This window comes from Xenopus tropicalis, chromosome 3, assembly GCF_000004195.4.
Source record: "Xenopus tropicalis strain Nigerian chromosome 3, UCB_Xtro_10.0, whole genome shotgun sequence".
Taxonomy (NCBI): Eukaryota; Metazoa; Chordata; class Amphibia; order Anura; family Pipidae; genus Xenopus; species Xenopus tropicalis.
In genome coordinates this window covers 141,106,657-141,131,991 of record NC_030679.2, presented here as the reverse complement: position 1 = coordinate 141,131,991, position 25,335 = coordinate 141,106,657, and the positions used below count along the sequence as shown (strand labels likewise).

At 50.7% G+C, this 25,335-nt stretch overlaps 1 protein-coding gene across 1 annotated transcript; it reads left to right on the top strand.

Annotated features, from left to right (window-relative positions):
• The first annotated feature begins 2,834 nt into the window (after window positions 1-2,834).
• Window positions 2,835-19,332, top strand: dcaf15 (DDB1 and CUL4 associated factor 15). The gene is made up of 13 exons (XM_031899471.1): window positions 2,835-3,021; window positions 4,964-5,061; window positions 5,914-6,049; window positions 6,514-6,620; window positions 6,734-6,855; window positions 7,030-7,188; window positions 8,291-8,698; window positions 9,222-9,313; window positions 9,414-9,542; window positions 9,615-9,700; window positions 17,268-17,372; window positions 18,576-18,691; window positions 18,807-19,332. Exons 1-13 carry the CDS (start codon window positions 2,935-2,937, stop codon window positions 18,860-18,862), a joined length of 1,701 nt encoding a protein of 566 aa, XP_031755331.1. The 5' UTR covers window positions 2,835-2,934; the 3' UTR covers window positions 18,863-19,332.
• The last annotated feature ends 6,003 nt before the right edge of the window (window positions 19,333-25,335 follow it).

The following is a 25,335-nucleotide window of genomic DNA, read 5'->3' as shown; positions in this document are numbered from 1 at the left end:
GGAGTGGTAAGTATTGGGGAGGGGGTTACGAGTGATGTGCTGGGGCAGAGGAGAACGCCAAACGCAGGTACTAGCTAGGGAGGAGGCAGCAGGGGTGGGGGGCCGGGTAAATAACTGTGGGGCCGTATCTGGCCCGTGGGCCGTAGTTTGAGGACCCCTGGCGTAAACCTTCCTGTGACATCAGCAATGGGGATCTGATGAACCAGCCATGGCCGAGCGCCTCTCCCACTGAGATAGACAGATATACTGGTAAGTAATGGGCATAAAACCCACAGTCCTTTTTCATTCACTGTGAGTGTGCCAGCTGGAGAAAATGGCAGGGACCGTAAAGGGACTGTTAACCTATTAAGGACTCTGCTCCAGAAGGCAGACTGGCATGGAAGTGTAAATATTCACCTTTTGAAAAAATAGTTTTAGGCAAGAAGCTGCTGCACCCCAGGCAGGGTACCCAGGCAGGGTACCAAGGGACAGTCATCAGGGGATCAGGGCCTTTTGGCTCAAAGCCCAACCACTTTGTTGGAATTCTATGTGCATTGGAACTGGGGCGATATAAATAGGCGTGCAAAGTATAAATGGTACTTAGGCAAAAACCTGCACCCTACCTAATGCCCCATGAAAGATACCCACAGATGGCCCTAGTGGGCATCTTTCATGGGGCATTTCTAGGGTTTGAGGCCCAGCCCTGATGCCAATGTTAATAAAACAAAGCAGATAGGAAGGCCAGTATTTTATCAGAAGACTCTTATTTAGGTTTAGTCCTCTGGTCCTGCAAGTAGTTCAGGCCCTGATAATATAATAGAACACTTTATATACAGTGAGACATAGCAATACCATACCCAGTGGGACGCTATTCCCCTGCACGCTACTGAGCATGCTCAGGCCCAGACTGGCAATCTGTGGGTTCAGGCAAATGCCAGAGGGGCTGCTGTAAGGTGCCATAGACACTCACTATTTATTGGGCCTATGGGGGGGGCTGTTTGGGCCTCTGTGTACTGAAAATCAGGCCCAGACTGGCAATCTGTGGGTTCAGGCAAATGCCAGAGGGGCTGCTGTAAGATGCCATAGACAGTCACTATTTATTGGGCTGGTGGGGGGGGGGCTGTTTGGGCCTCTGTGTACTGAAAATCAGACCCAGACTGGCAATCTGTGGGTTCAGGCAAATGCCAGAGGGTTTGCTGTAAGGTGCCATAGTCACTCACTATTTATTGGGCCTATGGGGGGGCTGTTTGGGCCTCTGTGTACTGAAAATCAGGCCCAGACTGGCAATCTGTGGGTTCAGGCAAATGCCAGAGGGTTTGCTGTAAGGTGCCATAGTCACTCACTATTTATTGGGCCTATGGGGGGGCTGTTTGGGCCTCTGTGTACTGAAAATCAGGCCCAGACTGGCAATCTGTGGGTTCAGGCAAATGCCAGAGGGGCTGCTATAAGGTGCCATAGACACTCACTATTTATTGGGCTGCTGGGGGGGCTGTTTGTCTCTGTGTACTTCGAATGCCAGGGCCTATTATGAGTCCCAGTTCAGACCTGGGCACGCTCCTGTGCTGCCAGCCCATTGACTAAACACAAGGCAAAGCTCACTGGCAGTTATGTAATACAAGTCGGAGAGTTACTGGTGGTAATGCCCTGTAGCCCAATTTCTTAACCTTGAGACAAACATTGCAGGACTACAACTCCCAGCATGCTTTGACCCTATCTTGAAGCCTTCTGGGAGCTGTAGTCCAGCAACATATAGCGACCCAAGGTTCAGCGATGGATTCCTTTATACTCTATAACCCAGCAAGGGTGGATCAGCTTGCACTTATACACACTGTATATACAGAAGCAGAAATCCCAGGAAGATGTATTACAGGGAAAGAGAAACTGCCCCCAAGTCTCAGATGCTGGGCACCATATGGGCAAGTGTATTCCCCTAACCAGTCCCATGGGGGCCCCTTAGTAACCCATGTGGGCCCCTTAGTAACCCATGTGGGCCCCTTAGTAACCCATGTGGGCCCCTTAGTAACCCCGTGGGCCCCTTAGTAACCCATGTGGGCCCCTTAGTAACCCCGTGGGCCCCTTAGTAACCCATGTGGGCCCCTTAGTAACCCATGTGGGCCCCTTAGTAACCCATGTGGGCCCCTTAGTAACCCATGTGGGCCCCTTAGTAACCCAGTGGGCCCCTTAGTAACCCATGTGGGCCCCTTAGTAACCCATGTGGGCCCCTTAGTAACCCATGTGGGCCCCTTAGTAACCCATGTGGGCCCCTTAGTAACCCATGTAACCCATGTGGGCCCCTTAGTAACCCCGTGGGCCCCTTAGTAACCCATGTGGGCCCCTTAGTAACCCCGTGGGCCCCTTAGTAACCCATGTGGGCCCCTTAGTAACCCATGTGGGCCCCTTAGTAACCCATGTGGGCCCCTTAGTAACCCATGTGGGCCCCTTAGTAACCATGTGTGACTGTAAGAAGCACACAGGTGGGCCACTATGTGGAACATTCCTATATAACAGCTGACAGGAGGAGAGTTGCTTATTAAAGGGTAAGTTAACCCCCATAGACATACACTTTTGCTCAGTGTGAGCACAATAACTGGGACACAGGGTTTGGGTTGGAAATCTATTCAGCTCTTTTCATTACAAATCCGTATTCTTATGTTTTGCTATAATTAAGCACAAAGGGAACTATTTGTTTCTATTGAAAGTGCATTTCTTGTTCCCCCGAGTGGGTCCCGCACTCAACTGTCCCTGAGGTGCAGCGCATTAGGACTGGTCTCCATGGTAACTGTTTCCCCTGGGCCTCTGCGCATTCCTATTGGCTGTTAGTTTATCCAAGAGGGCGAAGGGGCGGTTTGACAGCGAGTTAGTTTGACCAATCAGAAAGCGACGTAGGAGGAGCCGTGGCCTGGCCGGAAGAGGGGGTGTGGTTTGTTGCCGGAAGCGAAGGCACCGGCGGAGGAGATGGCGCCGAGCTCGAAATCCGAGCGGGGCGGGAACCGGAAATGGGGCCCGAGGGACCATGTAATAAGGCAGTTGGACCGAGTTAAGGTACCCGAAGTACAAGGGCTTGGGCTGGGGAACCTTCAGTCGCTGTGAGGCGAGTGGGGCAGGGGCAGCTATGGGACTCACTGGGCGCAAAGTGGCTGCTGTTAGTCTTCTGCTGAGTGAATGGCAGTCTGAGCTGTAGGGCACAATGCCCAGGCAAGGTGGGGTTGGCTTAATAACCAGTGTAAGCACTGCGGGCCCCTAGCAATGTGTGAGGCCCAGGGGTCTGAGGGGGAAAAAATAATTACAGGAATCAGACATGTTTATACTGTAGCACTGCTGCCTGCAACTCCCAGCTCCCCCCGTCTGTCAGGGCTGGGGATAGGCAAGTGCTAGAGTCAGGGCTGGGGATAGGCAAGTGCTAGAGTCAGGGCTGGGGATAGGCAAGTGCTAGAGTCAGGGCTGGGGATAGGCAAGTGCTAGAGTCAGGGCTGGGGATAGGCAAGTGCTAGAGTCAGGGCTGGGGATAGGCAAGTGCTAGAGTCAGGGCTGGGGATAGGCAAGTGCTAGAGTCAGGGCTGGGGATAGGCAAGTGCTAGAGTCAGGGCTGGGGATAGGCAAGTGCTAGAGTCAGGGCTGGGGATAGGCAAGTGCTAGAGTCAGGGTGTGGGGACAATACAATAACCAGGGGGGGGGCAACCTGCCAATGTTTGGGTGCTGGGAGTTGTACTGGAGGATAAGACATTGCATTAAAAAAAGTAAAAAATAAATAAATACATACACACAATAAGTATATACCGCCCCTTATGGGAGAAGCATGGTTTGTGTTGCTCTTGAGGCGGCACAGGGCTGTCCAACTGTTGGAGGATACTGGGAGTTGTAGTTTCATACCCATCAGAGGGCTGCAGATAGGATTATAGATAATTGCCCAGCTGAGACGCCTTTTGTTTTGGGTGAAGAGACCCCCCGTCAGGCACCGGGTCCCCAGCAAGTTCCCTTAATGTGGGGCAGGGGCACATACGTGGAATAATGCTGAGCTAAAGCCCCCTTCCCCCCAGCAGTGGTGCCACACGTGAGCTGTACAAATAGGGACCAACGATGCAGCCTGCCTTGTACCCTCCCGTTACCTTTCCCTGTCTCTCCTGTGCCATGTCACCCCTGCTTGTGTGTATTCTAGTGCCTTGTTTTACTGCTCGCTCTTGTTGCAGTTGGTCGCACTCCATGCTAGCGTGTGTTAGTGTATGTGCAGAAGGACATGGGTGCTGTGTACATCTAATGTTGGAAACTAGGGGTGCTACTATATTGTAAGTTTGTTCTAAAGAGGCTTATAGAGTGCTTAGTGTGCAGGGGGTTCCCTAAAATAAATATATATTTCATAATGTGAGAGTGTTACCCCCTGAGTAGAGTGGGGGGGGGGGGGCTACAAACAGGAGCTTGTTGGAAATACAACATGTTGGATCTGTTATCCAGAATGATTGGGGCCTGGGGTTTTCCTAATATGGATCTCTATACCTCTCATATAAATCCAGTGTATTGCCACCAAGAGGATCAAGGTATTGTTTAATTATTACAGAGAGGAAAGGAATTCATTTTTAAAAATGAGAATGATTTGCTTCCAATGGAGTCTGTGGGAGATGGGCCTCCTGTAACTTGGAGCTTTTTGGATAAGGGCTTTCTGGATAAGGGATCCCATATATTAAGACCAGCCTGAAGAGCACTATTTGTTTTACTTCTGCGTAGATAGGTCCTATTTAGACTTCATGGAAACGGCACCCTTAGTGGCCTGAGATAGTCAGGGATATATTACCAGGGCCTGTTCCAGTATAGAATGGTGCACACTCAGTGTTTGAGCCAATACTCCCAGTATCCTATGAGCAGCCCAACTGGTGGGGGATATTAGCCTACAAGCCGATGCTGTAAATATGTCTCTCTTCCCAGTGAGTGAGCTGATAGGAATGAGCCTGCTGGGCTGTCTCTTACAGTGACTCTCCTTTCCTTTCTCCAGATCACAGGTCAGTTGTCTCCGCGTCTGTTCCGGAAGCTTCCTCCCCGACTTTGCGTATCTCTGCGTAAGATTGTGGATGAGGAATTCCTGCAGAAGGGGTAAATGTTTGCCTGTATTATTGGGTTAAGGTGACTTTTAGTTTGTTATAGAATGGCCTATTCCTAGCAACTTAGCAATTAGTCTTCATTATTTATAGTTTTTTAATTATGTGGCCTCCTCTTCTAAAGTTTTACAGTTTTCAAATGAGGGTCGCTGACCCCGGTAGCCAATAAACTATTGCTCTGTGAGGCTTAAATTTGTAATGTTCATTTTTATTCAGTCCTATTCTCTCCTATTCATATTACAGTCTCTCATTCAAACCACTGCCTGATTGCTAAGGTAAACAAGACCCTAGCAACCATTTGCTAATATTCCAAGCAGAAGCTCTGCTGAACAAAAAAAGCTAAACTCAAAAGCCACAAAAAATAAAATATGAAGACCATCTGTAAATTGTCTATGTCATACTCAAAGTTAATTCAAAGGTGAACAACCCCTTTAATACTATTATTATTGAATCTGTTTTCTGTATTGATATAGTGCCACACATTTTCCGCAGCGCTTTACGGAGATTATACATTATTCCTATCAGTCCCTGGCCCAGTGGAGCTTACAATCTAAGGTCCCCTAATCATGAGCCAATTAACCTGCCTGTGTGTTTTTGGAGTATGGGAGCAAACCAGAGTACCTGGAAGGAACCAACGGGGGAATGGGGGACTTCAAGTAACAACTACTTACAAAAGCAGCCATATCAGGGAAAGACCATGGACATGACCTATAGGGAGCTTTTAATGTACATTCATATTTTGAGAAGTTGTTATATTTGTGTCAGTATCACTTTAAGAAAAAGTGATTGCTGTTCTGTCTCTTCTTCCTATTGGTTCTCGCAGTAAGTCTGTGTTTCCTTCCTCCAGTCACATCTTCCTGGGTTTCTCCAAGTGCGGCCGCTTTGTGCTCTCCTACACGAGCGATTTCCTGGATGACTATTTCTCCTCCTTCTCCTATCATCTGTACTGGTGGCAGTTCAACGTTCACAGCAAACTGCGCCTGGTGAGTTACATGCTCCATAGCCGACCCGCCGTATACTAAGCATTTCTGTACATACCTGGAGTAGACTAGAGGCAGATCCGGCCTCTGCTCACAGCAATACGGCTTCAACAAGTTGCATTTTAACATCTGCTTCTGGGCTGCTCTCTTTCCCATGGTCAATCCAGGGGCAGAGCTTATTAATAAGGGTTCACATGGGAAACAGAGCATCCCCGGGGCAGGACTTACAAAAAAAACAGGGCTTTGTATGCTGATAACTACTTGGGGAGCGTTGACTCAGCAGCCCAGGGGTGAGTAAAAATTGGGGGTACGTTATATTTCCTTATTGGCCACAACAGGCACCGGGAAACACATTGTTGCCACAGAAGCAAAAAGACCTTGGATGTGTAAAATCAGTGGCGCGGGCGCATTCTGTTCCTTCTACCTGTGGCAAATAAAGGGTTAATCGAGCAATGCTTCCTTCCCAGGTACGACAGGTGCGCCTGTTCCAAGATGAGGAGATTTACAGCGACCTTTTCCTGCACGTGTGCGAGTGGCCCAGCGACAGCTCCAAGGTTATAGTATTTGGGTTCAAGTAAGTTTGATTTATGCGTTGTCATAACCTGGCCACGCCCCCACGCTGCCCTTGTGTTCCGCCCACCTGAATGCGTCGGGTTAATTTTGTCTATCCCCCCCCCCCCATTTCAGCACCTCTGGGAACGGGATGCTAATGAACATGATGAGCGATGAGAATCACCGCGATATTTATATCAGCACCGTGTCTGCGCCACCTACCTCCCCCTGCACAGACTGCAAAGAGTCACAGATAGGTACGTAGCCTCCTTATTTCCTTTGCTGTAGCTGTTTTTGAACTACAACCCCCAGCAGCCCCCTGGCAGCCATTTGTAGTTCAACAACAGACAGTGGCCCACTGATTGGACATTCCCGCAGCCAATCCCTTGCAGTGGTGCCTGTGGCTGATTAGTGTATCTGTTCCCCTGTAGGCTCCTGTCTCTCACACAGCTTTATGCTCCACACCAAGTACCAAGTCGTCTACCCATTCCCCACCTTCCAGCCGGCGTTCCAGCTGAAAAAGGATAATGTTGTTCTTCTGAATACCAGCTTCTCGCTCGTGGCCTGTGCCATATCTGTGCATTCAGCAGGTAATTGCTGCCAGCCGGCACCCCCATAATTGGGTAACAGTCTTCCTCCTATGAATCATGTGTCCCCTTGCACATTAACTTGTACTTTGGGCACTAGTTCCCTAGTCCAGCGACCAATTAGATTTTTGCTTTCGTTATTCTCAGCTAACTACGAATTAGTTGCTAGTCCAGGGCATGATCTTACCCACCTTACTACATATGCCCTGTGATTGCTCTAGGTATTATGTATCTGTATATAATATATACAGATACATAATACCTAGAGCAATCACAGAGTTGCTATATATACAGTTTACCCTTAGTAGTGTTACTTTAAGGCGAGGGGAAGTCATTTAGGCATTTTACTGCCAATAGATTCATCACAATAGTGCCACCTAGAACCCTATATTCTGCAGAAAGCTTTACCATACCTAAATAAACAGCCCTAGAAGCTCCCTCAGTTTGTTTAAGCAGCTGCCATTTTAGCTTGGTCTCAGTAGCTTCCTGCTACAGCTCAGATCATACATTCTTATGGGAGGAGTAGTAAATTCTTATGGGAGGGGGAGCAGGAGAAGGGAGAGAGCTGTGCAGACTTGGGCCCCTGGAATAAAGGATATTTCTGAGAGAGGAAGTCCGACACAGAAGAACATGTATACACAAAAGTAGACAAGAACTCCTGTGTCAGCCTGACTGACATCTAGGCTAACATTGGCCAGATCTCGATCAGGCAGGTTTGATTTCCCGTCAGATTGGCCCATCGGCGCCTATGCCCTCTGGTTTATTTTGATTAGCCCGATATCGCCCACCTGAGGCAGGTTTATTGGAAGAAGATCCGAGCGGATCTTACAGTGAATGGCCACCTTAAGGGTCCTAGGCCTAGAGCAACAGCCAAAATTGTCTAAGCGGTGGCATTAGCTCCCCTACCTGCCGTGCACGTAGTTACCTCACAGATCCGAGAGGCCCATGGTAGGGATAGGGTGGGAGACACTTGTGGCACTAAAAGGGGTTGGGGGATAATATATAAGTGGCAAGCTGGCTATATATTAGGGCAAAACAAGGTATAACACCCCCCCCCCCACCAGTAAGTAAGACCCCTGTCTCACTGATTTTTTCCATATTTCAGGAGAGGCGGAACCCAACCAAATACTATACAGCAAACAGAGCCAACCGCACAGACACCCCAGCTGCTCTTTCCCCTCCAGCCCCAGCACCCTCTCCCCCAGCAACCACTCGCCCCTTCCCTCCCCTACCCCACCCGGGACACCGCCGGCCGTCACTCGCGCCCGAGAGTTCGTGGCTGGCATCTTCCGCCGCGCCAGAGAAGCTTCCGGCGTCGAGTTGCAGGATAAGGGCGAGAGTCCTGGCACAAGCCGAGAGAGTCCCCCCCGAGCCTCATTCCCAGACTCCCCGGTGTGTCATCGTCCTTCCAGTGAGGGGGCGACACGCTCCTCCAGCCACCCTGAAGAGCCAAGCTACGTGAATTACACGCGGTTCCGGTATATCTTGGGGGAGGCAACGGAATCTGATAGCGGTGAGAATTTTAGCAGGGGTTGGTTGGGTATGGGGGGGGGGTCACTGTTGGAGGGGGGGGGTCACTGTCGGAGAGGGGAGAGGTCACTGTCGGAGAGGGGGGGTCACTGTCGGAGGGGGTGGGGGTCACTGTTGGAGAGGGTGGGGGTCACTGTTGGAGAGGGTGGGGGTCACTGTTGGAGAGAGTGGGGGTCACTGTTGGAGAGAGTGGGGGTCACTGTTGGAGAGGGTGGGGGTCACTGTTGGAGAGGGTGGGGGTCACTGTTGGAGAGGGTGGGGGTCACTGTTGGAGAGGGTGGGGGTCACTGTTGGAGAGGGTGGGGGTCACTGTTGGAGAGGGTGGGGGTCACTGTTGGAGGGGGTGGGGGTCACTGTTGGAGGGGGGGTCACCGTTGGAGAAGGGCGAGGTCAGCGTTGGGGGGGTCACATTTGGAGAGTGGGGGCTTCACTGTTGGAGAGGGGGGGTCATCGTTGGAGGAGGGGGGGTCACCGTTGGAGGGGTCACTGACGCTGTCCCTTTGCAGAGTGCGAGGATGACAAGATATCGCTGCCTTTCCTGGTAACTGATATAAAGGGGAATCACTTGAAGCCCCTGAATGAGAAGTCTTCCTTCCAGGTAACACTGGGCTCTGCTGCGCTCCCTTCTCTTACCCCCCCCCCCCCCCCCCCATGGGGCTTATTTCTCATTTACCCGCTTGGCTCTGACCCATACGCAGGGGCAGCACCTCAGCGTGGAGCAGCTGACGCTGGATTTCGAATATGTCATCAACGAAGTGATAAGGAACGATGCCTCCTGGTCCCGCCAGTTCTGCTCCTTTAGTGACTACGATATTGTTATACTGGAGGTGAGAGAGCGCGTCCTGCATTAACCCTAGCACTGCCATCTGTTTCTCTGTTAACCCTCTCCTCTCCTTCAGATGTGTCCTGAGACCAACAAAGTGATAATAAATATTGGCCTCCTTCTGCTTGCATTCCCGGCCCCAGAGGAAGAGGGGCAGCTCAGGTCAGTGAAAATAATGTGGCTTTGTCTGAGGGCTGTTCCTGCTGAATTGTGCTTAGTACAGGGGAAATTTTTGTTTATTGAGTTCTTGCATCCTAATACAATAAAGCTTAAAATAACATAACAAATAAGCAAAAGCATTAAATAGATTTACATGCAGTAAACATAATTAGCTTATCCTATAAACGTATCCGCTTGCTCTGTGGGCAACTGTACAAATGTTACAAAGCTGATGTATAGTTGCACCTGAGCTATACAACGCTGCTCAATTTCCAACTTTAACTCAACTTCAATGAGCGGCTCAGCCTGGCTGGGTGCCACTCTACTATAAACAACTATATACACAAAACATGGCTCTGACTCCAGGAAGGCAAAAGATTGGGCTACTCACCTAAAACTGTATGAAGCCCCATCAGAAAAATACGACGAAGGCAAAAATCTAAGGGGGGTGAAAAGAACTAGCCCAACACCAAAGAGACATCAGAATTAGCAAGAGACTCACGGTGGGTCAAACTGAATGCCCCTCCACAGACCCTTCCACCTTGCTTCATCCATCCTTTGTCTCTCCAAAGAGCGTATCTTCCCGAGCTCACCCAGTACCATATCCACCACCACTGGACAGGGGAGGACTTCACGCCTGAGAGAAACCTTGCACCGTGTGTTCCAGGTGTAAAAGCGGACAACAGAGCTGACTAAGAAAAGAGTGCCCAAATCATACCCCCTGTGTCGCTTGAATGCCCCATAGGCCCACTCCTGGTAATTACAACCAGAGAGGCAAGGAATGCCCAAGGCAGCAGAGACTTGTTTGTAAACATCTATGTTAAAGGGGCACTGAAGCAAGAAGTGGTCCATCGTTTCCACTTCCCCAGAGCATTCCTCTCGTGGGCAGTCACGGTCATCAGTGCGTCTGTACTTCAGATTCCCATTAACATAGAGCTTCCCGTGGAAGGAGCGCCAGACGACATCCCTGAGCTTCGGGGGAACCCTTGGGGAATTGACTAAAGAGAGCCCTGATCTCAACACCTCGTCTGGACAGTCTTTCAGGGCCAGTGATGCATGAAAGTAGGAACCCAAGACTCTCCTATCGATGTCCCTTCTTGGAGAAGCCCTGATCTCCCCAACAGACACACACCACCGCCTCATCACCTTCAGACTCACGGCAACATAAGGCGGGAGAGGGGCATGAGGAGCACGCACGCTCTTTACCAAGCCGCCTCTCTTCCAACACTCAAGAAAAGGAAGGGCCCAAACTCTGAAGATCTCCACCCACAAAGGAGGCTTCTCCAACAGGAGGTTGTTATAGTTATACTTAATAAAGGTGTTCACGAAGAACACAACGGGGTTCACCATACCGAGACCCCCCTCCTTCCTTTGTAGGTAGGTAATATTTCTTTTGATGAGGTTTGTCTTATTCCCCCATAACAGTTGGAAGAAGAGACCTTTGATCTTAACGTAGAAAGCTTCTGGCAAAAGGCACACATGGCTGAGATACAAAAAGATTGGAATCGGGTAGGTTTTGATAAGATCCACCCTTTCTCTGAGGGTAAATTTCAACCCTTTCCACCGGTTCACCAGAACAGATGCGGTTTCCAACTTGCCCTCCCAAATTTGCTTGGCATAATCGCCATGGCCAAATTCGATACCAAGAATTTTAATTTTGGGCTGGGCCACTGGGAAGACATCCGGAAGATCGAAGGCAGGATCTCCCTTCCCCATCCAGAAAGTTTTGCACTTATTCTGATTAATCAAGGACCCAGAGGCCCTTGAGTAGTCCCTTAGCACCCGTGCCACAGTCTCTGCCTCCTCCCCACTAGACACGACTACTGTGACATCGTCTGCATAAGCGGAGACCTTCAGGGCCCTCCCGGGAGACAGAGGAACCCCTGCTAATGCATCGCACTCTATCCGCCTTATGAGGGGATCAATGGCAAATACATAAAGCAAAGGGCTCAAAGGACAGCCCTGTCGGACCCCAGAAGAAACCCCAAAGCTCTCCCCGGACCAACCATTCACAAGTGGGAAACTCTCGGCCCCTTTATACAAAATCTTTAGCCAATTAACAAATTTACCCGGAAGACCGTACCTGTCAAGGAGCAACCAGAGATACTCGTGGTTTACCCTATCAAAAGCCTTTGACTGATCCAAAGTCAGCAGATACTTACCCCACTCGCAGATCCTGCACCGCTCTAGGACCTCCCGGATGCCAAGGACAGCGGAAAAGGTGCTGCGGCCCTTCACTGTGCAGTGCTGAGAGGGGGAAAGAAGCCTTTCTGCAAAAGGAAAAAGGCGGTTGAACATGACCTTTGCCAGAATCTTTCGGTCTGTATTGAGAAGAGCGATGGGGCGCCAGTTCTCAACCTTAGACTGGTCCAAACCCTTGGTGAGGAGAATAAGAGCTGAGTGTCTCATAGAGGGAGGGAGTAGGCCCTCTTCCAGGGTGCTATTGAATACCTCTGTGAGACGAGGGGCCAGGACATCAACAAACTGTTTATAAAATTCGGCTGTGAAACCGTCAGGCCCTGGAGACTTTTTGAGGCCTAAGCCTTCAATTGCCTTCCTGACCTCCTCAACTCCAATCTCACACTCCAATTCGTCAAAAGAAATATTCTCATCTTGCAGAATAGGGGTCTCTTCCAGAAAGGAAGACATACTGGCCCGGGAGAGCCCCTGCCCCTTCAGGAGTTTAGCATAGTAGTTCTTAACAACTCTGAGAATACCAGGGACCGAAGTCTCTAGCACCCCAGCCTCATTTTGCAAGCCGTGTATGGACTTGCGGGAAAACACTTCCCGGCAGTTTTGGTAAGGGTCGGGCGAGTGGTGCTTCCCGTAGTCCCTCTCCAAAACCAGGGAAGAGTACCTGTCATACTGATACTCCTTCATGAGGGCACGGACCCTGGCAACTTCCCCACCTTGGGCCCCATCAGACACCAGTCTGTCTAACTTTCTCCTGAGAGATTGGTAGGCACGATCTTTATCAATTTGTATCTTGTTTGCTAGGCCTCGAAAGAGTCCTGCTGCCCTCTTTTTGACCATCTCCCACCACTCCGCCTTAGTGTTGCACAGATCTAATAAGGATTCCTGAGCCTGAAAGAACTCCCTGAAGGACTGATTTACACACTCCTCCCCCAGGAGGGCCGAATTCAGGCGCCAAAGACCCCTTCCCCTCTGAGGGGACTCTGAAACATTCAAGGACACACTCACCATACAGTGATCGGAGAACTCCACGGCTGTCACCTCAGGAGGAGACACTATGAAGTCCTGTTTAACAAAAAACCTGTCTATCCTACTTCTACATGTTCCTCTATAAAAAGTGAAACCCGTGCGGTCAGGGAAGTGGCGAATGTGCACATCCTCTAGGCCGGCCTGACTAACTATGCTATTCAGGTAAATGCTATCGTAGCCCAGCCGACCTGCGGCACCTCCCCTATCCATAGGCCTAGTCACGGTGTTAAAGTCACCGCCAAAAATTATCGGCCGGGCTGTAAAAAGAAAGGGCTTAATCCTGCTAAACAGGTCCCTCCTCGCCTTTAGGGTCTGAGGACCGTACACATTAATAAGGCGAAGATTCTGCCCATTCAGCAGGACGTCTAAGACCATACATCTGCCCATCTCTACCTCAATCACCCGTTTGACTGTTACCTTACTGGTCTTAAAAAGGACCGCCACTCCGCTGTACATCTCGGCCGCAAGAGACCAGTAAGAAGGACCGTGCACCCATTCCTTCTTGGCCCTATGGAGCACCTGAAGATTGCATAATCTGGTCTCTTGCAAAAATAAAATGTCTGCCTCAACTCGGGAGAGAAAAAAGAAGGCCGTGTCTCTTGCACCTACAGACTTAACGCTCGCGACATTAATGGTCACGACGCGTATCGGAGGGGGAACAGCCATTTACAGGGTGATTAAGATGAGGAGGTTTCCACCCTCCTTTTTACCTTCCTATCATCGTCAGAGCATTCCCTCTTTGCAGAGAGACCAGATGGAAGCTTTTCAGCTTCAGCCGGACTTATGTACTCAAATTCCGAAGAGGAAGAGTTGGCGTTATCAGACCGTGCCAGCTCCCTGTTTAGCTCCTCCTCCTCCTCCAACTCTGCCCTCTCCCCCCAAGATAAAGGAGCAAATCTGTTTACAGATAAAGGAAAGGGATCAGCCCCCTCCTTTGCATGGGCACCCTCTGCCCTTTCCTCTTTCTTCCTGTGATTCCCCCCACTCGAGTTGGTAGCCTTTTGTTTGGCCAAGGTGGCTTTCTGGGGTTCGCCTACTTTAACCCAATCCCCCAATGTGTTGTTAGCCACACTAGGCCGCTCAGAAGGGGGGGTCTCCTGAACTACCCTTTGGGACATTAGTGACCGTCCACTAGGTTGCCCTCTCCCTCTGCCCCTTCCCCGTGTTGCCCTAACGGATGTGAAGGACTGCGGGGCCTGGGAAGACTGCAGGGCCCGGGAAGACTGTGGGGCCTGGGAAGACTGCAGGGCCCGGGAAGACTGTGGGGCCTGGGAAGACTGCGGGGCCCGGGAAGGCTGGGGGCCCTGGGGAGGCTGGGGGCCCTGGGGAGGCTGAGATGAATTATGGGGGATGAACGGGTCAGGATCAGGCACAGGCTGAGCTTCCCCAACCACCTGACCCTGTGTGGCCTCGGACTCCAGCACCCCCATTTCCTTGCGGTATTCCTCCTCAATGCTTTGCCACGACATAGGACAGGAACCATACGCATGGCCGAGCTCTCCGCACAAGTTGCACCGGATACTTTTGGGACAGTGCTTTGCCACATGACCTACGCCAAGGCACATGGCGCATTTCAGTACATCGCAACTAATACTGAAATGCCTGGTGGAGCCGCACTTCCAACATTCCCTGGGCTGCCCGGGATAAAAGCAGCAGACTAAATCCCGGCCAATGTATGCGGAGCTGGGGATGTGCTGGGTGACATTGCCTACAGTGCGTAGGCGCACCTTAGCCTGCCAGCCCCCCGTCCATATCCCCCTGTACCCAAAGTCCCTCTCCAGCTCCCCTATCACATCCCCATACCTTCTCAGCCAGATCTTAAGGTCTGCGGGGGGGATGGACTCGTTCTCTATGAGAATGGTGACCTTGCAGACCCCAGGCCTAGACACGGGCACTGCCCGAAACCCCTCCCACATCCCTGTGGCATCCCTAAACTTTTCCCAGAACTCGTCTAGCTCCTGGGGCCTCATGAAGCTGATGGTATAATCTTTGAACACTTTGTTATGCACAAAACAATAAATATCATTTGCAGTGAAGCCCATATCACAGATCTTATCAACAACAATATTTCCTTCAGGCAAGGGACCCTCCCCCTCCCACTGCAACCGCACCACATTCCTGCGCCTCCCCGAGTCTGCGGGGTAGATCCTCCCACGTCGGGGGTAATTCCCCACTGCAGGTTTGTCACTCACACGCGCCCCACTCACTGCCACCTTCGCCACATTCACACTGCCAGGCCCTTTAGCCTTGCCACGGACAATATTAGCAAAGCTTTGGCCACTCACTCCCGCCACCTCATTCACTGCACTCACACCCGCCGCTGTGGCATTAACTGCACCAGTTGGGTCATTCACCCCTGCACCCACAGCTCTTGTACCTGCACCCACAGCACTTGTACCTGCACCCACAGGTCTCGTACCTGCACCCACAGCACTTGTATCTGCACCCACATTCACCTCTTGCACAACAGCATTTGACCCTTGCACAGTTGGACCCGAGCCCCCCAACACTTTCCCCCCACACACATTTACACCCACAGAATTCACATTCCCAGTGCACTCACCAGCCTCAGGCAGTCGCTCACCGATCCCCTCACTGCAGTCACGCCCACGCACACTTGCACCATTGGAAATGGCAGCAGTTGGAATTGCTGAACTACAAGAGTCCGCTGCAGAGTCTTTTGCAGCCGCCTTCTTCCTGCCAGATTTAGGAGCAGGCTTGGTCTCCTTCTTCTTGTTTCCCTTTCGCTGTTCCTCCTGCTGCTCAGCGACTGCAGCTTTGCCTTTATGGTTCCGCTCCGAGTTGTTCCCATCACAACTGGCTTTTTCCTGGTCTGGGAGAGACACAGTAGTGGATGTAGTGGCCTCTGGCTGCTGTGAGATGTCACCCTCAGGGCCCGCTTGTTGTTCTGCACCGATGTTTGCAGCAGTGTGGCAAACTGACTCCCTTTCAGCCATTTTCTGCGCCGGCTGCCCTGCATTCCTCCCAGATGGCAGATTCTCACTTTTCCCTGCTGCAGCCACATTGGCATTTGCTTTTTGTGCCCAACTGGCCAACGCAGCAGGGGCTGACTGCACCCCAACATCCTCAGCTGACTGAGGGGCAGCCTGGGAGACACCCATAGACATGGGCTGATTTTGGGGTGAGGGCAGGACAGGGAAATCAGATTCTGTGTAGACAAAGCTACTTACTTCCAGCTGCTGTTTCTTTTCCTTTGCTTTCACCTTTTCCTTGGGGTCAATATCATCAATTTCTTCCAAAGAAAAGATCATTTTTTGCGGCCTCAGGGAGCAAGGAGACTCCACCTGCCTGATCTCCCTTAGGAGGCCCGGTGTACCTGAGGGGGTACCAGTGGGGGTACCAGTAGGAGTGCCAGTGGGTGTTCCTTGGCACTTTGGAGCTGGCCGGTTTGGCTGGAGGGCCCCAGAGCTTTCAGGCTCCTCATCGCTGGACACCTCAGTAATGGCTCTGCTTCTCAGCGATGCCCTGTATTTTTCCTCCTGGCGCCTCTGCTCCATCTCCCGGAACCGCTCGGCATTATCAAACGATTCTTTTACCGCACCGATTCCCTTGCCAAGGAAGTCCAGCTCCCGCTCCAGAGTGCGCTGCTTGTCACACAGGGCAGCAATCTCTACCTTCTTGCGGGGCCGGGCCAGACTGTAGGCCTTAGCGCACTCATACCTCTTGGTCTTTATTAGAGATTTCAGAGCCGCAAGCTCAGCCCTTTCCTCCTTAAACTTCTGAATTCCCTTGGCCAGATTTTCCTGGAATCCCGGTTCATGCGGCAGCATATCAGGGTTAAACCCCGCAACTTGCACTGGGGACTCCGCTTGGGGCCCCTCAGAAACTCCTCCTTCTGCAGAAGCACCCCGAGGCCTAGGTGACTCAGATGAGGCCTGGGGCTTTCCTGGATCAGCATCCTTGGGCGCACCACACCCTCCAGGGCTACAATTGCTCAACGAGCACCACACAAACTGCGATCAGCACCCAGCAGCACACACGGTCAGGTGAGCACTAGTGGGCGGTTCCTGCTGAATTGTGCTTAGTACAGGGGAATCCCTATGCTGCCATAGTTTTATGGTATCTCTCTGTACAGGCTATGAGCAAACTTAGGGGGCTGTTCCTGCTGAATTGTGCTTAGTACAGGGGAATCCCTATGTGCCATATTGTTATGGTATATCTCTGTACAGGCTATGGGTGAGACTATGCTGACAGATTAGGCCATGTTCAGTAAACACTAAGGCATAGCTTACCTGTATTTATATGTTTTATTTACCAAGCTAGAAACATTCTTTCTTATTGGTTGGCACAACACCCCATTCACTCTGATTGATCTGTCACTTCTCAGGCCCAAGACCTATCACACCAGTCTGAAAGTGGCGTGGGATTTGCACACCGGGATCTTCAGCACCCTCAGTGTGGGCGACCTAACCGAGGTCAAAGGCCAAACAAGGTGAATCAACCTGTACTGTTGTCATGTGACTGCCCATGGGTCATTTACTGATACATTAACCATTAAATAAACCCAATAGGGCTGTTCTGCCCCCAATAAGGGGTAATTATATCTTAGTTGGGATCAAGTACAGGTACTGTTTTATTATTACAGGGAAAAGGGAATCATTTAACCATGAAATAAACCCAATAGGGCTGTTCTGCCCCCAATAAGGGGTAATTATATCTTAGTTGGGATCAAGTACAGGTACTGTTTTATTATTACAGAGAAAAGGGAATCATTTAACCATTAAATAAACCCAATAGGGCTGTTCTGCCCCCAATAAGGGGTAATTATATCTTAGTTGGGATCAAATACAGGTACTGTTTTATTATTACAGAGAAAAGGGAATCATTTAACCATTAAATAAACCCAATAGGGCTGTTCTGCCCCCAATAAGGGGTAATTATATCTTAGTTGGGATCAAGTACAGGTACTGTTTTATTATTACAGAGAAAAGGGAATCATTTAACCATTAAATAAACCCAATAGGGCTGTTCTGCCCCCAATAAGGGGTAATTATATCTTAGTTGGGATCAAGTACGGGTACTGTTTTATTATTACAGAGAAAAGGGAATCATTTAACCATGAAATAAACCCAATAGGGCTGTTCTGCCCCCAATAAGGGGTAATTATATCTTAGTTGGGATCAAGTACAGGTACTGTTTTATTATTACAGAGAAAAGGGAATCATTTAACCATGAAATAAACCCAATAGGGCTGTTCTGCCCCCAATAAGGGGTAATTATATCTTAGTTGGGATCAAGTACAGGTACTGTTTTATTATTACAGAGAAAAGGGAATCATTTAACCATGAAATAAACCCAATAGGGCTGTTCTGCCCCCAATAAGGGGTAATTATATCTTAGTTGGGATCAAGTACAGGTACTGTTTTATTATTACAGAGAAAAGGGAATCATTTAACCATTAAATAAACCCAATAGGGCTGTTCTGCCCCCAATAAGGGGTAATTATATCTTAGTTGGGATCAAGTACAGGTATTTCATTTAAACATGAAATAAATGGGGTCTCTGGGAGACGGGCTTTCCATAATTTGGAATTTTTTGGATAACGGGTTTCCAGATAACAGATCCCATACCTGTACTGATATTGTACAGGTATTGGAAAGTCGCTTAGAATTATATTCCCCCCCTTTCCCCCCAGCGGCAGCGTGTGGAGCTCCTATCGGAAAAGCTGCGTTGACACCGTTATGAAATGGTTGGTCCCAGAGAGCAGTGTGCGATATGTGAATCGAATGACCAATGAGGCTCTTCATAAAGGTGGGTGGAGCTTAAATGAAGGAAATGTGGGTGGGGGGTAAGGATGAAGCGACTTTAGAATGAATGATCATGTGACTTACTGATTTGCCCCCCTGTTGTCCCTCTGCCCCCCCAGGCTGCTCCCTCAAGGTGCTGGCGGATAGTTTACGATACACTTGGATTGTGCTGTAACCCGCCGCCGGCGTGCGATTGGCCAAACACTACCTCTGCGCAAGTCTCCCGGTGCATCTCGTTACGGATCCGGCGGCAGGAGGTCCCTAGCCCCTCCCCCGTTACGCTGCCATACACAGACTTGCCCCTCCCCCCCTCACATCGCCATTCAGAACGAGGGCCGGGAAGCTGCTTTTTCGCAAGGATTTTGCACACCCTGTAACAGGATATGGAAAGGGTTAAAGCCTGGGGGTGGGCGGGGCCTGTAAATGTTTCCTGTGGAGGTTTATTTAACTCTTTTCCTGCTGCGGGGCCTGATCTGTGGCAGTGTCCTTATTATTTTTGTCTGACTAGAACAAAGCAAAGTTATTTTTTAACAGCATGTGTATATAGAATGTCCCCCCCCCCCCCCCCCCCCCCCGTCTGTTATTGTTCCGCGCAACTGCCGCTTCCTGTTTGTGAAAATAATAAAAACTTGTCATTTCAGATAATGCGTTGCACATCCCAACCAAGGGGCAGAATCGGGTCCAACAAGACCCTATTTGTTCTGCTCATGTTGAACTGGGGCGCTGCGGCTGTGTGGGCTTTGGTATTTCATGCAGAACAGTCAAAGTATTTTTATTTTACTCTCAGCCCCGCCTTCTCAGCCTTTCAGACCAATCAAACTTAGTGCAATTGTTGGATGGTTCCGTGTAACTGAGCTTAGATATATGGGCACGGGTTGGATGGTTCCGTGTAACTGAGCTTAGATATATGGGCAAGGGTTGGATGGTTCCGTGTAACTGCCCTTAGATATATGGGCAAGGGTTGGATGGTTCCGTGTAACTGAGCTTAGATATATGGGCATGGGTTGGATGGTTCCGTGTAACTGAGCTTAGATATATGGGCAAGGGTTGGATGGTTCCGTGTAACTGCCCTTAGATATATGGGCAAGGGTTGGATGGTTCCGTGTAACTGCCCTTAGATATATGGGCAAGGGTTGGATGGTTCCGTGTAACTGAGCTTAGATATATGGGCAAGGGTTGGATGGTTCCATGTAACTGAGCTTAGATATATGGGCAAGGGTGGGATGGTTCCGTGTTATTCAGCTTAGATATATGGGCATGGGTTGGATGGTTCCGTGTAACTGAGCTTAGATATATGGGCAAGGGTTGGATGGTTCCATGTAACTGAGCTTAGATATATGGGCAAGGGTGGGATGGTTCCGTGTTATTCAGCTTAGATATGTGGGCATGGGTTGGATGGTTCCGTGTAACTGAGCTTAGATATATGGGCAAGGGTTGGATGGTTCCGTGTAACTGAGCTTAGATATATGGGCAAGGGTTGGATGGTTCAGTGTAACTGAGCTTAGATATATGGGCAAGGGTTGGATGGTTCCGTGTAACTGAGCTTAGATATATGGGCATGGGTTGGATGGTTCCGTGTAACTGAGCTTAGATATATGGGCAAGGGTTGGATGGTTCAGTGTAACTGAGCTTAGATATATGGGCAAGTGTTGGATGGTTCCGTGTTACTGAGCTTAGATATATGGGCAAGGGTTGGATGGTTCAGTGTAACTGAGCTTAGATATATGGGCAAGTGTTGGATGGTTCCGTGTAACTGCCCTTAGATATATGGGCAAGTGTTGGATGGTTCCGTGTAACTGCGCTTAGATATATGGGCAAGTGTTGGATGGTTCCGTGTAACTGAGCTTAGATATATGGGCATGGGTTGGATGGTTCCGTGTAACTGAGTTTAGATATATGGGCAAGGGTTGGATGGTTCCGTGTAACTGCCCTTAGATATATGGGCAAGGGTTGGATGGTTCCGTGTAACTGCGCTTAGATATATGGGCAAGGGTTGGATGGTTCCGTGTAACTGAGCTTAGATATATGGGCAAGGGTTGGATGGTTCCATGTAACTGAGCTTAGATATATGGGCAAGGGTGGGATGGTTCCGTGTTATTCAGCTTAGATATATGGGCATGGGTTGGATGGTTCCGTGTAACTGAGCTTAGATATATGGGCAAGGGTTGGATGGTTCCATGTAACTGAGCTTAGATATATGGGCAAGGGTGGGATGGTTCCGTGTTATTCAGCTTAGATATGTGGGCATGGGTTGGATGGTTCCGTGTAACTGAGCTTAGATATATGGGCAAGGGTTGGATGGTTCCGTGTAACTGAGCTTAGATATATGGGCAAGGGTTGGATGGTTCAGTGTAACTGAGCTTAGATATATGGGCAAGGGTTGGATGGTTCCGTGTAACTGAGCTTAGATATATGGGCATGGGTTGGATGGTTCCGTGTAACTGAGCTTAGATATATGGGCAAGGGTTGGATGGTTCAGTGTAACTGAGCTTAGATATATGGGCAAGTGTTGGATGGTTCCGTGTTACTGAGCTTAGATATATGGGCAAGGGTTGGATGGTTCAGTGTAACTGAGCTTAGATATATGGGCAAGTGTTGGATGGTTCCGTGTAACTGCCCTTAGATATATGGGCAAGTGTTGGATGGTTCCGTGTAACTGCGCTTAGATATATGGGCAAGTGTTGGATGGTTCCGTGTAACTGCCCTTAGATATATGGGCAAGTGTTGGATGGTTCCGTGTAACTGCCCTTAGATATATGGGCATGGGTTGGATGGTTCCGTGTAACTGAGCTTAGATATATGGGCATGGGTTGGATGGTTCCGTGTAACTGAGTTTAGATATATGGGCAAGTGTTGGATGGTTCAGTGCAACTGCCCTTAGATATATGGGTGGGACGGTTCCATATTATTGAGCGGTGATTTAGAACTTCTGAGCTCTCTAACTCCAACCTATTTAGACAGATCTGAATCATTAATTTGTGAGTGTTCACCTTACACCTCAGTCGTGGAACCCAATATGTATGCACCCCAAGGCTTGGGGGCCCAGTAGGCCCTGAGCTGCTAGATCACAGGGTGCCAGCATGTAACACATAGACCTTATTAGGCCAATGGCACACGTGTGTATGGTGCCAGCCACTTGAGTTGCTTGAGGTGGTGGGCCCTCATGGAGTAAACCGGTACCAGTCCCTTTTTGTGGAATCAAGTGTGAAACCTTCACTTAACCGTGACCCATCTGTTAATAAAAGGAAGGGGGGGAGTAGGAAGGATGTTCCCACCTCAGTCCTAATCCTCTCATTGGCTCTTGGGAACTGTCACAACACAATGAGGATTATGGGGGTGCTGTGAGTGTGGAACTGGGGTGGGCTGTAGGCCTGAGGAACCCATCCATGGTACTGTTACACACCTTCCCCAAGGTTTCCACCTGGGATCCCCAACAGTCTCTGAGAGTAAATGATTGAGGGACCGAGTGTGTGAATCCCAGGGACTGAGGGCTCTCAAGGGCTGCCATTCAGTTTAGGGGTTCAGGCTTTGAGAATGGTATCTGAGTTCCCTCATGATGAGGGTTCGGGGATAGACGCCCTCTAGAGACGATACGGGGTGGGTTCAGGGACAGACGCCCTCTAGAGACGATACGGGGTGGGTTCGGGGACAGACTCCCTCTAGAGACGATACGGGGAGGGTTCGAGGATAGACGACCTCTAGAGACGATACGGGGAGGGTTCGAGGATAGACGACCTCTAGAGACGATACGGGGAGGATTCGGGTATAGACTCCCTCTAGAGATGATACGGGGAGGGTTCGGGGATAGACGCCCTCTAGAGACGATACGGGGAGGGTTCGGGCATAGACGCCCTCTAGAGACGATACGGGGAGGGTTCGGGGACGGACGCCCTCTAGAGACGATACGGGGAGGGTTCGGGGACGGACGCCCTCTAGAGACGATACGGGGAGGGTTCGGGGACGGACGCCCTCTAGAGAAGATACGGGGAGGGTTCGGGGACGGGACGCCCTCTAGAGACGATACGGGGAGGGTTCGGGGACGGACGCCCTCTAGAGACGATACGGGGAGGGTTCGGGACGGACGCCCTCTAGAGACGATACGGGGAGGGTTCGGGGACGGACGCCCTCTAGAGACGATACGGGGAGGGTTCGGGGACGGACGCCCTCTAGAGACGATACGGGGAGGGTTCGGGGACAGACGTCCTCTAGAGCCGATAAGAGGAGGGTTCGGGGATAGACGCCCTCTAGAGATGATTCGGGGATAGACGCCCTCTAGAGACGATACGGGGAGGGTTCGGGGATGGACGCCCTCTAGAGACGATTCGGGGACAGACGCCCTCTACAGACGATACGGGGAGGGTTCGGGGACAGACGCCCTCTACAGACGATACGGGGAGGGTTCGGGGATAGACGCCCTCTAGAGACGATACGGGGAGGGTTCGAGGATAGACGACCTCTAGAGACGATACGGGGAGGGTTCGAGGATAGACGACCTCTAGAGACGATACGGGGAGGGTTCGGGTATAGACTCCCTCTAGAGATGATACGGGGAGGGTTCGGGGATAGACGCCCTCTAGAGACGATACGGGGAGGGTTCGGGGACAGACGCCCTCTAGAGACGATACGGGGAGGGTTCGGAGATAGACGCCCTCTAGAGACGATACGGGGAGGGTTCGGGGATAGACGCCCTCTAGAGACGATACGGGGAGGGTTCAGGGACAGACACCCTCTAGAGACAATACGGGGAGGGTTCGGGGACAGACGCCCTCTAGAGAGGGTTCGGGGACAGACGCCCTCTAGAGAGGGTTCGGGGACAGACGCCCAGGGTTCGGGGATAGACGCCCTCTAGAGACGATACGGGGAGGGTTCGGGGATAGACGCCCTCTAGAGACGATACGGGGAGGGTTCGGGGACAGACGTCCTCTAGAGCCGATACGGGGAGGGTTCGGGGATAGACGCCCTCTAGAGATGATTTGGGGATAGACGCCCTCTAGAGACGATACGGGGAGGGTTCGGGGACAGACGCCCTCTAGAGACGGTTCGGGGACAGACACCCTCTAGAGACGATACGGGGAGGGTTCGGGGACAGACGCCCTCTACAGACGATACGGGGAGGGTTCGGGGACAGACGCCCTCTAGAGAGGGTTCGGGGACAGACACCCAGGGTTCGGGGATAGACGCCCTCTAGAGACGATACGGGGAGGGTTCGACGATAGACGCCCTCTAGAGACGATACAGGGAGGGTTCGGGGACAGACGTCCTCTAGAGCCAATACGGGGAGGGTTCGGGGATAGACGCCCTCTAGAGACGATACGGGGAGGGTTCGGGGAGGGACACCCTCTAGAGACGATACGGGGAGGGTTCGGGGACAGATGCCCTCTACAGACGATACGGGGAGGGTTCGGGGACAGATGCCCTCTACAGACGATACGGGGAGGGTTCGGGGACAGACGCCCTCTAGAGACGATACGGGGAGGGTTCGGGGACGGACGCCCTCTAGAGACGATACGGGGAGGGTTCGGGGACGGACGTCCTCTAGAGCCGATACGGGGAGGGTTCGGGGACAGACGCCCTCTAGAGACGATACGGGGAGGGTTCGGGAATAGACGCCCTCTAGAGACGATACGGGGAGGGTTCGAGGATAGACGACCTCTAGAGACGATACAGGGAGGGTTCGGGGATAGACGCCCTCTAGAGACGATACGGGGAGGGTTCGATGATAGACGACCTCTAGAGACGATACGGGGAGGGTTTGGGGATAGACGCCCTCTAGAGATATATATAATTATGCTCTAATATTTTACTGATACGGGGGGGGGGGGCAGCAGCACTCTACACTGCACTGTAGGATAGGAACCAATCAGCAGCTAGCCTGACCTGATAGGGAACTGAAGCCTGTCTGTGCTTGTGTGACTGCATTGGCTACTCCCCTCCTACTGTGATTCTGGCCTTCATTTGAAACCCAGACAGGGACCTGAGAGGATCTATAGGGAGCGCCAATAAAGGGGCCATTGTTACAGAAAGGGTTAATGTTTAGCCCAAAGGGAAACCAGCACCTTGTATTATTCATAATTGCCTACAGGATGAGAGTGGTGATTCCTTTTGTCTTTTTAAAACCATTTGTCTTTTTAAAACAGACAGTGTATCTTGGGGGGGAGCCATGGTCAAAGTTTTTACTGCCCCCCATCTTTCCATCTTGGGATAAATTACATAAAATCTGTCTGTGGTTGGCAGATAAACATTGTACATTCTGAATAAGGGGTTGTTCAACTTTTAGTTACCGTATATACTCGAGTATAAGCCGAGTTTTTCAGCACCAAAGTGTGCTGAAAAATGAACCCTCAGCTTATACTCGAGTCCCTCCAACTAGTACCCTCTGCTACCTGATTCCCTGTGTGCTCTTCTGTGCTCCGCTCCTTCCTGGTTCCTTGCCCCGCCCCCTGGCGTGACCTCACACGCTCCCTGCTTTCAGCTCCAGTGTCTGTGTCTAATGGGGAAGGGGAGCCTTTAGATAAGATTGATAGATCCTAATTTTATTGGAATTTATTTGATTACTGAAACTTAGCAGTAGCTGCTGCATTTCCCACCCTAGGCTTATACTCGAGTCGATAAGTTTTTCCAGTTTTCTTAGGTAAAATTAGGTACCTC